The sequence below is a fragment of the Microtus pennsylvanicus genome, chromosome 21 (genome assembly GCF_037038515.1).
Source record: "Microtus pennsylvanicus isolate mMicPen1 chromosome 21, mMicPen1.hap1, whole genome shotgun sequence".
NCBI classification, from domain to species: domain Eukaryota; kingdom Metazoa; phylum Chordata; class Mammalia; order Rodentia; family Cricetidae; genus Microtus; species Microtus pennsylvanicus.
Window position 1 is genome coordinate 17,718,593 of NC_134599.1, and position 16,666 is coordinate 17,735,258.

Sequence of the window (16,666 nt, forward strand, 5' to 3'; positions counted from 1 at the left end):
CCATACCTGTACCCCCAGCATACCTCCTAGACTCCGAAGTCTTTATTAGCTTCGGCCCAGTCGAAGGGACATCCGTTTGGCTCCCACACGGTGAGAGCTCTTACCCAGACTTAATGTATCCTCAACTTCTAAGTAGTTCATTCCAGTTTTACTTTTGGTGGAGTGGAAACACGACTTTTGGCTGAGTGTGCAGATCCAGCAGAAGCATAAGATGTTGGTGCCCATGCACCTTCATCCTAACTGGGTAAGGCCATGATGATGGTATCAGTGGAAACTCAGATCTTTTTTAAATTGTCCTAAAACTGGCTGGCTTGTCCCTCTTTCCTCACTGTTAGCTCTCCATAACCATCAGTCCTTCAGGAAAGTGCTACGGGCATTTCAGTATGCGCTTGCCATTGTGTTTCAGGTTTTTCCCTCCCGGGGAAATGTGCCACCTGTTTAGTTATTAGGTTCGGGGGGTGAGAATTGGTTTTGGTTCAGGAACTGGGCAAGGCAGGAGCCTCCTCCTCAGTGTGTCTGTTGCTGCGTTCTGCAGTAAACAGATGAACTGGACTCTTTGTCTGCCCTTCTGTTTGGCTCCAAATGGTACAAGACACAAGTTCCCTCAGGACCATTACGTGTTAATGAGGGAGAGAGGACACGTTAAAGTGAGCCAAGGGAGGAAGTAGCACGGTATGAGCTGTGATAAGGACAGGAAGGAGGAAAGACAAACAGTGGCTGTTGCACCTAAAGACAGGCAGCTGGAGAGGGTGGCTTGGAGCCTGGCAGAACTGGCTAGATTGTATTAAGATATTTATTGGCTGCAATAACGGTATCTGATAATGCCTCCACAAAATAAAGGCCACTTTCTCGATGGGAAGGGCGGCATTTTCACCCTCAAATTATTTTGCTTGCTGTTTGGAGAATGGTGTGAAGGGGACGGAGGAGTAACTAAGGAGACAAAGAGGGAAGGGGACAGTTGCTCTGGCTCTGGAGAGGCACGGGCTTGGCCTGGATTCTTTGAGGTGGCGCTTTGGATCTGATTGTTTCATTCATTTGTGCCCCAGCAATGCTAAGCATATGTGAGCAACCATTTATGGTGATTCTCCAGTTTTTCCTATCCTGGGCAGATGCTTGTGTTATTGTCATACCCAAGTGTTACAAGGGAGAGGCAGCCCTTTGTTTGACCCGGCCAACCGGCTAGCTTACACCCGAAATAACCAAATAGAAACTGTATTTATTAAAACACTGCTTGACCCATTAGCTCTAGTTTCTTATCGGCTAATTCTTACATCTTAATTCAACCCATTTCTATTAATCTGTGTATTGCCACATGACTGTGGCTTACCAGCAAGATTCTAACCAGCATCTGTTTCAGGCAGGAGATCCATGACGTCTCTCTCTCTCTCTCTGCCCTTCTTCCCAGCATTTAGTTCTGTCTTCTCCACCTACCTAAATTCTGCCCTATCAGGTCCAAAGCAGTTTCTTTATTCATTAACCAATGAAAGCAATACATGAACAGAAGAACCTCCTATACCACCCAAGGTTCCACAGTCTTCCTTTATGCTGTCTGTCCAGTGTTTTTGGGTCTTCCTCTTCGTCTTATCCCGTGCACTCCTCCAAGCAGTGCTGTCTTCAGGTATCTGCCATCATTCATTCTCATAACATGGCTGAAGTATCTCAAGTGCCATTCCTGTATCCTGTAGTTTGCTTCCTTCTGTAGATGGAGGTGTTTCCTGATGCCATCACTGCACAGCCTGTCTCTTCATGTGACGCCTAGAACCCTCCTGAGACACGCCATCTCAAACACGTTCAGCCGCTGTTCCGAGGAGCATTTCATTGTCCAGGTTTCAGAGTTGTAAAGAAGGTGGCTCAAGACAACTGTCTCATATACTTGTAATTTTGTTGTTGTCGTTGTGTCTCTTGCTGACCAAACCTTTCCTAGTGCCTGGAATGCAGCCCTCGTTATCCCTATCTGCCTTTTGATCTCTGAAATAGTTCCTTCCTTTGAACCGAGGTTTCCTCCCAGATAGACAAAGTTGACTGTTTGTTTGAGGTTCTGATTCTTTATTACAATGTTAAAATCCTTGTGCGCCCTTCGCATGTGTTGTATCTCAGTCTTCTCGATGTTTGCTTTCATACCAAGGTTTTCACTTACTTCCACCACTCTATTTACCACGGCCTGCAGCTCATTTGGACTTTCAGTAGGTAGTGTTGTATAATATGTCAGCAAAATGCAAGTTATTGATTCGTACACCACCTACCTGCATGCCTATCTCCTCATCCTCCAGGACTGTTGCTATTATTAATTCCAGGAATATTTTATAGAGTAGTGGTGAGAGGACGCATCCCTGCAACTCTCCTGATTGTCTTAAACCGATCACTTAGCTCTCCACAGACTTTGACTGATATAAAGGTATCTTTATAGACATTTTCTAGTACTCTTATGATTTTCTCTGGGTGCTTGTAGTGTTGGACTCTAGCCTCCAAACACTGAGAAGGAGCTGCCCCCAGAGACCATCTCACACACCATAGCCGATGTAAAAGCATGAGGATTTTATTAATTCTGTCATGACAGGGTCCCCCAGCATTCGGGAAGCTGAGGGACCTCGAATAGCGGGTACAGTCTATTTTTAAAGGGGCCACAGAAGCAAGGGGGGTTGTTCTTTGACTATTTTGATTGGCTTATTTGAAAGGGCTATTATCAATAATTGACTGGAGAGCTGTTGCCAGATCAGATGAGGTAAGAGGTCATTTTGACCCTGTTTCCCAGGGAACTGAACCAAAGCATACATGTATGGGTAATTGTTCAGGAACTGAGTACGTGCGAATGTAGCTGTTAGGTCCTTGGTTCCCAGGGGAGGAGGGGAAGCACTATGGCACAGAGGCTGAGAGGATTCAGAATTGTCAAAAATGGCTTCAGGATTGTCTTAAAGTCTTACAGTAGAACCTCATTGTTTCCCAAAGTTCTTCCCTCCAAATGCTATCGAATGCCTTCCTAAAGTTGATGTCCCAGGCATATAAGTCTTTTCCAAATTCTTCGTATTTTTCTGCCAGTTGCCTCAAAGTGAAGATCTGATTGATCAACTTTGCTCCTGTGTGAATCCACACCGGGCCTCTGCTAGGATTTCCTCTGTTCTGTCCTTGATCCTTTGCAGGACAATGGAAGAGAAGATCTTGTTGCTATGGCACAACAAACTAATGCCCCTGTAATCTGAGCAGTCAGCTTGTCCTTCTTGTGTCTGGGAATTATGACTGAGTGCTTCCATTCCGTGGGAATCACTTCCTGTTTCCGTAACTCTCTGAAGAGTCTGAGAGGGCGCCTCAGCCCCTGAGTCTATTGTAGTCACCTACAACGCCTCCACCCTGATGTCATCCACTCCTGGGGCCTTCCTGTGTTTCACTCTCTTAATAGCTTGCTCTATCTCACTCCTGTCAATATTTAATATTTCCTCATTGTCTCTGGTGTTTGAGTGGCTGCTGAAGTGTTTCTCAGTGTAGTCTATGTTGACAGCATTGGGGTCCATTGTATAGGGTGTCAAAGTATTGTCTCCATCTTTGCTTTACCTCCCCTGGTTCTGTTAATAAATGACCTGCCCATCTTTAATCACCCGAATCTGAGGAGGATATCTGGCAGTTATCCGTCTGACAGCTTCGTAGACAAGATGTGTTTTATTATGGAGTCTAGCCTCTTTGGCCTCTTTCCATATACCGAGTATCTACAGCTCTCTCCTCCTTCGCTCCTCTTCTGACGCCCTGCACAGGTAGTTGTGGTGGTAACACGCTGGGGGGACGGCGAGGCAGGACATTAAAGATTGGGTTTTGAACATGTTAAGCAAAGTTGGACATTGTAAAATACTGAAATTAAGAAGTTGTTTAGGAGCCGGGCAGTGGTGGCACACGCCTTTAATCCCAGCACTTGGGAGGCAGAGGCAGGCGGATCTCTGTGAGTTCGAGACCAGCCTGGTCTATAAGAGCTAGTTCCAGGACAGGCTTTAAAACCACAGAGAAACCCTGTCTCGAAAATAAATAAATAAATAAATAAATAAATAAATAAATAAATAAAATGCGACACTAAAGAGGCCTGGAGAAATGGCTCAGCAGTCAACAGCAGTGACTGTTCCTTCAGAGGACCCAGGTTTGTTTTTTAACAGCCCATGGCAGGTCACAACTGTCTCTAACTCCAGTTCCAGGAGAACCAACGCCCTCTTCTGGTTTCTGTGGGCACTGGGCTTGCACATGGTGCACAGACACACATGCAGACAAGCACTTTTTGACATAAAATCATAATCGCAAAGAAACTGTTCAGCGCAATGGAGGAACTAGGTCTCTTCCAGATAAGGAGAGATTGTAGCTCAGCCATCAATCATGGGCCAATTCCCAGCGCAAAAGGAAGAAAGGGAGTGGAGGGGAGGGCAGGGGAAGGAGGGAGGGAGGGTCCATCCCAAACTAGAGAGAAGTGCCTCTAAGCTTCCAGGGCAAAGAAGATGAACCAGGTGTGGTGGTGCATGCCACCGACTCCAATATTGGGGAAGCTGAAGCAAATGGGTCAAGAGTTGCAGGCCATCCTGAGCTACACAAGGGGAGCCTGTCACAAAGAAACCAACAACCAACCACAAAACAGGACAACAGAGTATGACCACGCCCAGCGTCCTGTGAGTGCGGGAGATTGGATGTTCTAACGCAGGCCCTATTTTCTATTTCCCCAGCCTCTGGTGGGTGATTTTTATTTTTAGATTTATTTAATTTATGTTATATGATGGTTTTGCCTGCATAAATGCATGTATACCACATGCGTTCCTTATACACCTGGGGAGATTAGCAGAGGGCACTGGATCCCTGGAACTAGAGTCGTGGCTGATTTTGAGGTGGGTGGGTACTGAGACCTGAACCCAGATCCTCTGTGAGAACAAGTGTTCTTAGCCACTGAGCCATCTCTCCAGTCCTGTATGTATGTATGTGTGTGTGTGTGTGTGTGTATATATATATATATATAGTGTGTGTGTTTTAAACTCATAGCACATTTTAGTTTGGTCCTTCCTTATTTCAAGGGTCTGTTGGTCGCATGTGGTCAGTGGCCACCACATTGGCCAGTATAGTGCCCAGGAGGTCAAAACAGATGAATTAAAGCAGCCAAGGGGTTGAAATAGAACCTTGGTGAGAGTTTGTGGCTGTCACTTTCCTCCCTGAACCCCTGATCTTTGTTCCAGGGATTAGCTGGAGGTTTTTAGACAGAGCTGGTTATTGATTGATTGATTGATTGATGGTCAATGTAGGAAGTTTGGGGTGCACATGGGGAGGCAGGTAAGTTAGCCTGGCAATGTCCTGGCAGAAGGGAACAACTGGTGCTCTTTCCAGAAAAGCAAAGGTTGATTTCATCTCAGGAGCTGGAGTGACGAGTCCTGCTGAGTAGGATTTGGGTTAAGATTTAGAGCCCAGTGGGGCCTCTCAGCTCTCTTATCTCAAAAATGGGCGGGGGTGTACTTTGGACAAAGTGGGTGGAGTTGAGGCCAGTGAAGGGCTCTCCTTGTTTCCTGATGAATGCTGGAATCCTGACAGCTTGCTGCCTACAGCCGCTCAAGAGCCCTTATGACTGCTTGTGTCTTGGGAGTGAGGGAGGCCCCTGGGCAGTAAGCTGCTTGGGGGTGGCAAGCTGTTTGCCTGCTGCCTCCTTGGAGAAATCCAGACCCTTCTGTCTCCTCTCTCTTCCTCGCTCCCTCCCTCCTTCATTGTGTAGCCTACACGGCCTTTGAACTTGTGATTTCCCCACATGTCTTTTTTTTTTTCGAGACAGGGTTTCTCTGTGGCTTTGGAGCCTGTCCTGGAACTAGCTCTGTAGACCAGGCTGGTCTCGAACTCACAGAGATCCGCCTGCCTCTGCCTCCCAAGTGCTGGGATTACAGGAGTGCGCCACCATCACCCGGCTTCCCCACATGTCTTACCTTCTAATTAAAATACGAATTTGTGACTGGAGTTTTGGGACACAGAACTGTCTCTGGCCATCAGTCCCAAAGAACCAATTAAAGAGAGTAGTTAGTGGTAAAAGACAGAGAAAAGGGGTTTAACCAAGATGACCACACTGGGAAGTCTAGTGACCCCAAGTTTATTATCTCAGTTCTGGCTCTGAAGGCTGGAAACCCGATTTGAGGCCAAGTTGTCTTATTGCTTGCAGAAATGAAAACAGACTGAGAACAAAGGCTTAGGCAAAAGTTGTTGGTTTGTGTAACATGAACGGGCCTGGCTTGTTTGTTGTGTTTTTTGTCCTGCCCTTTACCCCACAACTGTTTAGCCCCAAAGAAAATCACACATACGTCTTCATAAATTATAAGCTGATTGGCCCATTAGCTCTAGCCTCTCACTGGCTAACTCTCACATCTTGATTAACCCATTTTTCTGATCTGTGTTAGCCATGTGGCTCAGTACCTTTTTTCAGTGGGGCAGATCACATCCTGCTGCTTCAGTGGTCTGGGCAGGAGTGGGAGGAATCAACTTCCTCCTTCCCAGAATTCTCCTGTTCTCATTACATCATTTCTACTTCCTGTCTGGTTTTCCCACCTATATTTCCTGCCTGGCCAATCAGCGTTTATCTATAACATGATTGACAGAATATAGACAATTCTCCCGCACCAGGTTTGTTTGATTCTGTTATTGTAGACACAGGGTCTCTCTCATCCTGTAGCCCAGACTGGCCTGAAACTCACAGTAATCCTTCTGCCTCAGCCTCCCAAGTGCTAGGATTACAGGTGTGAGTGACAATGCCTGGTTTAGGCAGGAATTTTAATTAGAAAGAAAAGCCATGGAGGAGATGGGAACAGCACTTGCTTGGTGGGAAGTCTTGAGTTGCTGCAAATAGAAAGAGCAGGGGTAGCAGAAAGATCCGGAGTGTTAATCATGAGGATAGCTTAAAAAAAAAACCAACCATCTGACCCTCACACCAATGAACATAAAATAATAATAATAAAAAAAATAGGGCTGGAGAGATGGCTCACAGGTTAAGAGCATTGCCTGCTCTTCTAAAGGTCCTGAGTTCAATTCCCAGCAACCACATGGTGGCTTACAACCATCTGTAATGAGGTCTGGTGCCCTCTTCTGCCCAGCAGGCATACACACAGACAGAATATTGCATACATAATAAATAAATAAATAAATAATAAAAAAATAAACAAAATAAAAACAAAAAAAATCATCTCTTGCTGGGTGGTAGAGGCAGGTAGATCTCTGGATCTCTGTGAATTCGAGGACAGTCTGGTCTACAGAGTGAGTTCCAGGACAGCCAGGGCTACACAGAGAAACCCTGTCTCGAAAAACAAAACAAAATAAATTATTTTATGTATGAGTGTTTTGTCTGCATGTGTGTATAAACCGAATGGACATCTGGTACTCTAGAGGCCAGAAGAACTCATCGAATCCCCTAGAACTGGACTGAAGAGGTGATTGTGAGTTGCCACAAGGGATTCTTACCCTTGTCCTCTGGAAGAGCAGCAAGTGCTCTTGACTGCTGAGCTACCTCTCTAGACCTAAAATGTAATTTTTGAAAGTAGTAATTATTATTTTTTTAAAAAAGAGTTTTAAGGATTGGAGAGATGCCTCAGTGGCTAAGAGCTCATGTTGCCCTTGAAGTTGGACTGGAGCTAATCCCAACCACCTATAGGTGACTCATAGCCAGCTTTGACTGTAGCTCCAGGGGATCTGACCCCTCTTCTCTCTTCTTTCCATGGGGACCCTGAGTTCATAAGCACAGACCCATATACAGACATACATGCACATAACTAAAAACAATAGATCTTTTTTTTTTTGAGACAGGGTTTCTCTGTGTAGCTAGCTGCCCTGGATCTCACCTTGTAGAGAGACCAGGCTGGCCTTGAACTCACAGAGATCCACCTGCCTTTGCCTCCAGGGTGCTGGGACTGAAGGCACACACTGCTACCACCACCCAGTTAAACAAAAGCTTTTAAAAAAGATTGTAGTGTACATTTTAATCATGAGAGTTAAGAGAAAGAGAGACACTTGGGAAGAAAGACACACCTGAGAGCTAGGTGTGGGCATCTCAAAGGAGGGTCACCATTAGGCAATGACGTGTATGCCATTTGGTGGCTCTCAAATTAACCTTTTTGACAAGTGAGACCACAGAGTGGCCTGTGAATTGCCGTGGGTGGATTATAACTGGCAGTGAAGCCAGAAGCCACTGGGCTTGTACAAAGGCATTAGGACAGGTCCTTTTTGCACTGTGAGTGGGGTTTCAGGCGAGGTTCCCAGGAAGCTGTAGGTTTCTATCTGGTAAAGGAGGAAGGCCTTATGCAAAGGCTGTTCATTGTCAGGGTTACTGTTCCTTCTCAGTGGGGGACAGATTTCAGTCAGATTCCTGGGTAAGGGATTCCTTTTCCCTTCTGGGTTCATAATTCCTGTGCTTCCAACCTGTCTCAACATGTCCTTCCAGAAATGGTTGTTTTGTTGTTTGAGAAAAGGCCTTAGCAGCTCAGGCTGACCTCAAACTCACTATGTAGCTCAGGCTGACCTTAAACTCTTGATTCTCTACCTTCCAAACACTGGGATTACAGGCGTGCACTAACCTATATTCAGCCTTCCAGAACATTTTACTAGGACTAAGAACCTACAAGGGGAGCTCTCTTCCTTTGCCGACATCTCCTGAAGTCCTTCCCTTCCCGCGTCCTTCATCCCCACCCGCTATCTCTTCCCAGGTAGAAGGGATTATAGGTCACCTCAACTGGTATATCTAATTTTCCATCTTTCTTTTTGAGACAGATCCTCACTAGGTAGTTAAGGTGGCTGACCCTAAACTCCCCAGCCCCCTGCTGTGGTCTGTACAGTGCTGGAATTACAGGTTGGAGTCACCATGCTCTATACTCCGTGTTGCCTGAGATTACATCCCATCGTTTCCTGGGCCATAAGTAGCTCTTTATATTGCTGATGTATAAGTCACTGAAGTCAGCAGCAGGGACTAGAGAGATGGCCCTGTGGCTAAGAGTGTAAGCATAGTGCTCCCGCAGAGGACTAGCTGTTGGCTCCCAGCATCCACATTGGGTGTCTCATGACTGCCTGCAACTCAGCTCCAGGGGATGCTGCCCTCTGCTGGACTCCATAGGCACCTGCACTTGCTCATACCCTCTCCCCCAACACATCATTAAAAAGTCAGCTGCTATACCTGAGAGTGTTTCCTGTTCCCACTGGTGTAGCAGCTGCAGTCATTTTGGGCCCATTGTGGGTGGGGTCATCCTGGGGGTTGGTTCTGGGTTTTCCAGGAAAGCAGACTGAGTAAGCCATGGGGAATAGCCAGCAAGCAGCTCCCCTTCCTGGCGTCTGCATCAGCTCCTGCCTCCAGGTTCCTGCCCCGTTTGAATTCCTGTCCCAGCTTCCTTTAATGATAAACAGTGACACAGAAGTTTAAACCAAAGAATCCCTTTCCTCCCCCACTTGCTTTTTTTTTTTTTTAACCATAGCGTTTCATCCCAACAATCGAAACCCTAACTAAGACAGGATGTAACATAGACAGGGGTCTATGCTGAGGGGTCCCCGTAGCTGACTCTGTCAGCTACCCTCTGACGGGAGTGGTGGTGAAGGCAGGAAATGAATTTATTCCTAATGTGGCCGCACTGGAGGGGAATGGCAATGAGGTAACTGAAAAGTTTGTTCCTGGCCCCTAGCTATCAGGCTGTGGTTTTCTGGTGGACCATTTTCTCGGGGCCACTGAGGCAGGGCCTGCCAGAAATAAGTCCATGCTGCCCTGGGCTGGTTTTAGTTCTCATCAAAGGCCATTTTCCGTGCATACCGGTTCCCTCCTGAACCCAAGGTGAAGCTTAAGGGAACGATTCAGAGAAAAGGGAGGTCAGAAAGGTGAAAGAGGGCATCAGCTGGTATCCACACCGCTGGTCATCATGTAGACAAATGGCACATGGAGGAGATGCCAGGAGATGCCAGCCACCAGGAGCCATCTTGGTGACGTCCTCCTGCTGTGACAAAGGCAGCTGGAGGGGCGTTCATTTCAGCTCATTGTTCACAGCAGGGAAGGATACCAGTCCAGCCCAGGGTGGTGGGTGGTGATGCTTCCCATCTCGGCTGTGGCAAGACAGACTCCATATACAGTCCCAATACCTGTCTCCCAGGTGATTCCAGGCTCCGTTAACTGACAGCTTAACCCAAGGTGGGTTTGGTAAGGTTCTCCTTTCCTCATATTTGCTTCCAGTGTGGGGTGTTTTCTTTTTCTTTTTTTTTTCTTTTTCTTTTTTGTTTTGTCTTTTGAGATAGGGTTTCACTGTATAGACCAGGCTGGTCTCGAATGCAGAGATCCATCTGCCCCTGCCTCCTGGGATTAAAGGCCTGTGCCCCACTGCCTGTTTTGTTTCTTGAGACACGGTCTCTCCCACAGCCTCGGCTGTCCTAGAACTCACTTGTTAAATGTTTCCAGTTGTGTGTATATGGCATTTTCCCCCCCCTTTTGTGATTCCGGGGATTGACCCCAGGGCTTTGCTCATGTTGGGAAAGCTTTTACCACTGAGCTCCGTCTCTAGTTCTTAGACATTTCTTTTAAAATTTTATAAATAAGTCTGGTATCCTGGACCATTTCTGCAATCCCAGCACTTGGGATTGGAAGACTTTGGGGCACCTTAGCATTACTGCACCCCCTTCCTGGGAACCAGGGGACCCTGGTAACCAACCATGCGTGCCCTGGAGCTTTGAGTACTTTCCATCCCCTTTTTAGTCTTTCTTCAATAGACCCAGACCCTGGAACTGGGGTGAGACGACCTGCAGATGACCTGCAGGCGTTCCTCCTTGTTCAACCAACCCCGCAACCGCCATAGCTTTGATCAGTTAGAGTTAGCTGACCGTTAAATGAACTAGTCAAAATAGTTGACAAATGATTTCTGGACTCTCCCTTTGATTCTATACTACCCCCTCCCTGATTTTGTGCTTTTTTTCTTTAAAAGAGCCTATAATAGACACAGCAGGGGTCCTTCTCCTCCGAGGGACCTCTGCAGTGGCAGAATAAAAATTCCTCTTGCTATTGCATCAACCGTGCTGAGAGTGTCTCCTCCTTGGTGGGGCTTTAGGGCCCAACAGGATCAGAGAGACAGCTGGGTCTCTCCAAGTTCAAGGCCAGCCTGGTTTACACATCAAGTTTCAGCCAGCTAGGGATACATACCTGTGTCTCCCCACAAAAGAAAAAAATAAAATTCAAGTGGACTGTTTTTGGGTATATGAAGCGTTTAAAGACGGAGCACAAACACTCGTGGTAACTGCAACATCCTGCTTTGGTTTCTCCCTGCCACAGGGAGGCCCTGGGAGAGTATCTAGATGGAAAGAAGGAGAGCGAGGAAGAGCAAAGCAGGAGCTACAAACAAAAGGAAGAGAGCAGACTGGTATGAGCTGGCCACAGCGAGCCCCTTAGCGTGGTCTTCACGGGCGGGCGGGCGGGCACCACACCTTCTGTGTTGCTGTCTCTAGGTGGGGCTGAACTGGAGTCTGTCGGGTTGGGGCTGCCCAGGAGTGAGCTTTCAAATTGTGGGTTCTTGTCAGGAAAGGTGGAGCACATCTCTAGTGCCATTGTCCAGGGGACTGGGGCAGGAGCATTGCTATGTGTCTAAGGTTGGTCTAGGATAGAGTGTGAGCCTGTCTCAAAACAAACAAACAAACCAACAAGAGACCGGCTGGGGAATGGCTCGGTGTTTAAAGCGCTTACATCCAAAGCACAAGGGCTGGAGTTCAGATCCCCAGAACCCATGTAAATATTGAGTGGGTAGGGCAGTAGAGACAAGGGTCCGGAAGCAAGCTGGCTTGGGATTTGCTATGTAAACCAGGTTGCCCTTAAAGCCAGAGATCCACCTGCCTCAGCTTCTTGAGTTCTAGGATTAAAGGCGTGCGCTCCCACACCCAGCCTTAACTTTTTAAAATATATAATTACATTTTATTTACTTATTTTATGTGCCTGGGGTGTATGTGCCATGGTGCATATGGCACTCAGAAGACAATTTGTGGGAGTCGCTTCTACAGTGTAGGGTTTGGGAACTGAACTCAAGTTACCTGGTTTGGCAGCAAGGACCCTTACCAGCGAGCTGTGTTATCAGCCGTCTTGAATTCTTTACAGAATGTTCTAGCTTTACAGATTCTCATCCCTTTGTTTTTCAGAAATTGACTAAACTGCTGCTCTGTGGCACTGAGTTGGTAACAAATATCCAGGTGGCTACAGACATCAGAGAAATCCATAGGAGAGTTGAAGAAGAGGAGGTCAAGCGTCAGCGGTGAGGCTTCGACTGCGCTTGCGCACTGCGGACGTCCTTAGAGTCTTCTGAGTCCCAAGCACTTTGTTCTAGAATTGAGATGACTATAAAGAACCGCGGGAAGTCACACAAGGAGGCTTTAGGGTTTCTCTGCAGAGGTTAGGAGAAACTCAACAGGCTTAGGTTGGACTGGAAAGGCCAAGAAGGGTTTGATTGTTGAGTAGGTGTTTTAGGCAGAGGCGCGCAATCTCAGAACACGCTTGAGAGTGGCTGGTGTGGCTCAGACGGTGCCAACAGCCCCGAGAATGACCTTTTTTGTGGTCATTTTTGTGGTTTTTTTTTGGGGGGGGCTTTTTTTTTTTCCGAGACAGGGTTTCTCTGTAGCTTTGGAGCCTGTCCTAGAACTAGTTCTTGTAGACCAGGCTGGCCTCGAACTCACAAAGATCCGCCTGCCTCTGCCTCCCGAGTGCTGGGATTAAAGGTGTGCACCACCACCGCCCGGAGAATGACTCTGCACCTCTTGCAGGTGCAGCTTGCTGAGTGGGCGCTACTGACAAAGCAGGTGATGACTACAGGGGGGTGGTGTGTGTGTGGGGGGGGGGCTGCATTCATCTGAAGCCTCTGCCAACAAACCTTTTTTCCTGTGGCTCTAAAGCGGCAACTGAATTGATGGAAACCTGGGCTTGGAGTGCCCCCTAGTGTTCCATCTGTAGAGGCGACAAGGGCTGAGATGAGGCGCAGATGAAACAGCATTTTGAAACAAAGTGTCCTTGTGCACTGGGTTTTCTTCCTCTTATCCCGGCTTCTCTGAGCTTAGAAAACACCCTGGGAAGCCACACGGCTTGTTTACCTCAGTCTTTCATACAGGACCATTACCTGAAGCCATGACGAAAGATGACGTTACTGTGGCTGGATCTTAGTGAAAATTTGGAGGGGGGAGGACAGGCAAAACAAACAAACAAACAAAAACAAAACAACAACAGCAAAATCAACCAAGAAGCTCGATATTAAATCAGTTAAATGAGCAGACTCACAGGTAGCTCAGAGTTACATTCACATGGAGCAACATTTTCTAGAAAAGAAAAGAAATATTGTAAGGTACCATGACTGTGGCGGTATGAGATAGGATCACAGGATATTTATGTTGTGGCTCCTGTCATTAAAGAAGTTTGTGCCCTTTATGGTGACAGTCATATAGAGTCACAGGCATTCACTGGTGTGGTCCTGGCCACCATTTTCAGAAGCGCTCCTGCCCCTTCACGGGCCTCTTCGGAATCTCTACAGGGCGCTCCTGATTTTGTTACTGATGATGGAGGGAAGCGATCAGACACCCAAGGCTGTGCTGTTAATGAACTTATCTAAGAGTTTAAGAGCTGGGTGTGGTGGCCATGCCTGGATTCTCCTCAGTGCTGGCAAGTTGAGGTAGGAGAGTAGCCACTCAGGGGTCCCTCCTGGGTTCCAGGCCAGCCTGGACTACAGCTGAGACTCTCAGCAAAAAGAATTTAGGTATCACTTGTGATGTGGTAGCCAGGTACCGAGTGAGCCCCCAAACAGTATGTCATTTTATTAATCCTAGCAACGGGCACACAAAGGTCACCAAGGTAGATGTCCCATCCTCTGCCCTGCACAGAGGGGGTCAGGCGAGGTGTGCAGAGATTAAGTGGCCCTTCTCGAGTCTACTCACGGTACTGTCAGGATGTGATTCTAAGCTGTTGGCAATAATCCTAAGCGTCACCGTCTACCCTGCCCAGCTGGCTTGATGCGAATGCACGGACGTGCTTTATTTAGCATTGACTTGTTTTTAAATTGAGGTTGGCGTTTATGAAGAAGAGGTTTTGTCTGAGCCCCTTGTCTTGATGCTTTGACAAAATACCGGACAAGATCAGCTTAGGGAAGGGAGGACTTCTCTTGGCTTCCAGTTTGGGGTCACAGTTCGCTGTGGCAGGGATGTCAGGTCAGCAGGAGCTCGAGACAGCTGGTCACAGGGCGGCTGAAGCCGAAGGGTAGAGAGGGTTGAGTGCTGGTAGTCTGTTCAGCTTCTTCTGATTCAGCCTTGGGCTTCAACCCTTTAACCTTTGCATTGGTGCAGCTCATATTTAGAGCTGGTTTTCCCACCTTACAGACACACTCAAAGGTTTGTTTCCATGGTGATTCTAAACCCCATCAAGCTGACAATGTCAGCCTCCGCAGATTTCAGTGTAGACGTGTGGACATGAAGAGCGGGGGAGAGAGACATGGAAGGGTGGTGGTCTGGACCTTAGTGTATGGGCTGTCAAGAGACGAACTTGCTGGTGATCTGTCTTGGCAAGTGCTTGACGTAGGTTACTTGGGGTGAAGCCTTAAACTGAAAGAAAGGGTGTGGAGACAGCTCAGTGGGTACAGGGACTTGGCCCAAGGCTGATGGACTGAGTTCATCTGTGGGCCCCACACAGTGGAAGCAGAGACTGACTTCTTCAAGTTGGTCCATTGTTCTCTACACACAGGCTGTGGCACATGTCTGTACACACACATCTGTGCATGTACACACACATATACAAACATACTAGATAAATACAATTCAGTACAAAATTAAGCCAAAAGCCATTTCCCCAGAGTTTGGTTTTGCTCTTGGTGAGGGTCTGAGGGAAGAACCTGGACCGTGGAGCCTCTGACATGCTCTCAGGAGAAGCTGCTGGCTCCTCTGGAAGGCCCCAGAACACCCAGCACACTTCTCTTTGCAGACTCGAGAAGCTGGAGAATGAAGTTAAGACCAGCCAGGACAAATTTGATGAAATCACAGCCAAGTGGGAGGAGGGCAGACAGAAGCGGATTCCTCAGGAACTGTGGGAGATGCTCAACACTCAGCGGGTGCACTGTGCTGGCCTCATAGAAGACAAGAACAAGCTCATCAGTGAGCTGCAGCAGGTGAGGGGCTGCAGCAGGTGAGGAGCTGCAGCAGGTGAGGAGCTGCAGCAGGTGAGGGGCTGCAGTAGGGTGAGGAGCTGCAGCAGGTGAGGAGCTGCAGCAGGTGAGGGGCTGCAGCAGGTGAGGAGCTGCAGCAGGTGAGGAGCTGCAGCAGGCCAGGGGCTGCAGCAGGCCAGGGGCTGCAGCAGATGAGGAACTGCAGCAGGTGAGGAGCTGCAGCAGGCCAGGGGCTGCAGCAGATGAGGAACTGCAGCAAGTGAGGAACTGCAGCAGGTGAGGAGCTGCAGCAGGTGAGGAGCTGCAGCAGGTGAGGAGCTGCAGTAGGTGAGGAGCTGCAGCAGGTGAGGAGCTGCAGCAGGTGAGGAGCTGCAGCAGGTGAGGAGCTGCAGTAGGGTGAGGGGCTGCAGCAGGTGAGGAGCTGCAGCAGGTGAGGGGCTGCAGCAGGTGAGGGGCTGCAGCAGGTGAGGAACTGCAGCAGGTGAGGGGCTGCAGCAGGTGAGGAGCTGCAGCAGATGAGGAGCTGCAGTAGGGTGAGGGGCTGCAGCAGGTGAGGAGCTGCAGTAGGTGAGGAGCTGCAGCAGGTGAGGAGCTGCAGCAGGCCAGGGGCTGCAGTAGGTGAGGAGCTGCAGTAGATGAGGAACTGCAGCAGGTGAGGAGCTGCAGCAGGCCAGGGGCTGCAGCAGATGAGGAACTGCAGCAAGTGAGGAACTGCAGCAGGTGAGGAGCTGCAGCAGGTGAGGAGCTGCAGCAGGTGAGGAGCTGCAGCAGGTGAGAAGCTGCAGTAGGGTGAGGGGCTGCAGCAGGTGAGGAGCTGCAGCAGGTGAGGAGCTGCAGCAGGTGAGGAGCTGCAGCAGGTGAGGAGCTGCAGTAGGGTGAGGGGCTGCAGCAGGTGAGGAGCTGCAGCAGGTGAGGGGCTGCAGCAGGTGAGGAGCTGCAGCAGGTGAGGGGCTGCAGCAGGTGAGGAGCTGCAGCAGATGAGGAGCTGCAGTAGGGTGAGGGGCTGCAGCAGGTGAGGAGCTGCAGCAGGTGAGGGGCTGCAGCAGGTGAGGAGCTGCAGCAGGTGAGGGGCTGCAGCAGGTGAGGAGCTGCAGCAGATGAGGAGCTGCAGTAGGGTGAGGGGCTGCAGCAGGTGAGGAGCTGCAGCAGATGAGGAGCTGCAGTAGGGTGAGGGGCTGCAGCAGGTGAGGAGCTGCAGCAGGTGAGGAGCTGCAGCAGGTGAGGAGCTGCAGCAGGCCAGGGGCTGCAGTAGGTGAGGAGCTGCAGTAGATGAGGAACTGCAGCAGGTGAGGAGCTGCAGCAGGCCAGGGGCTGCAGCAGATGAGGAACTGCAGCAAGTGAGGAACTGCAGCAGGTGAGGAGCTGCAGCAGGTGAGGAGCTGCAGCAGGTGAGGAGCTGCAGCAGGTGAGAAGCTGCAGTAGGGTGAGGGGCTGCAGCAGGTGAGGAGCTGCAGCAGGTGAGGAGCTGCAGCAGGTGAGGAGCTGCAGCAGGTGAGGAGCTGCAGTAGGGTGAGGGGCTGCAGCAGGTGAGGAGCTGCAGCAGGTGAGGGGCT

General features: G+C 49.0%; 1 protein-coding gene across 2 annotated transcripts in view; it reads left to right on the top strand.

Moving 5' to 3' along the window:
• Positions 1 to 16,666, top strand: part of Drc1 (dynein regulatory complex subunit 1) — a 36,777-nt gene that overhangs the window by 691 nt on the left and 19,420 nt on the right. For both annotated transcript variants that reach the window (XM_075955034.1, XM_075955035.1), the window contains exons 2-4: positions 11,267 to 11,354; positions 12,121 to 12,233; positions 14,933 to 15,116. In XM_075955034.1, coding sequence (XP_075811149.1) covers positions 11,267 to 11,354; positions 12,121 to 12,233; positions 14,933 to 15,116 — 385 coding nt within the window. The remainder of the gene's footprint in view (positions 1 to 11,266; positions 11,355 to 12,120; positions 12,234 to 14,932; positions 15,117 to 16,666) is intronic.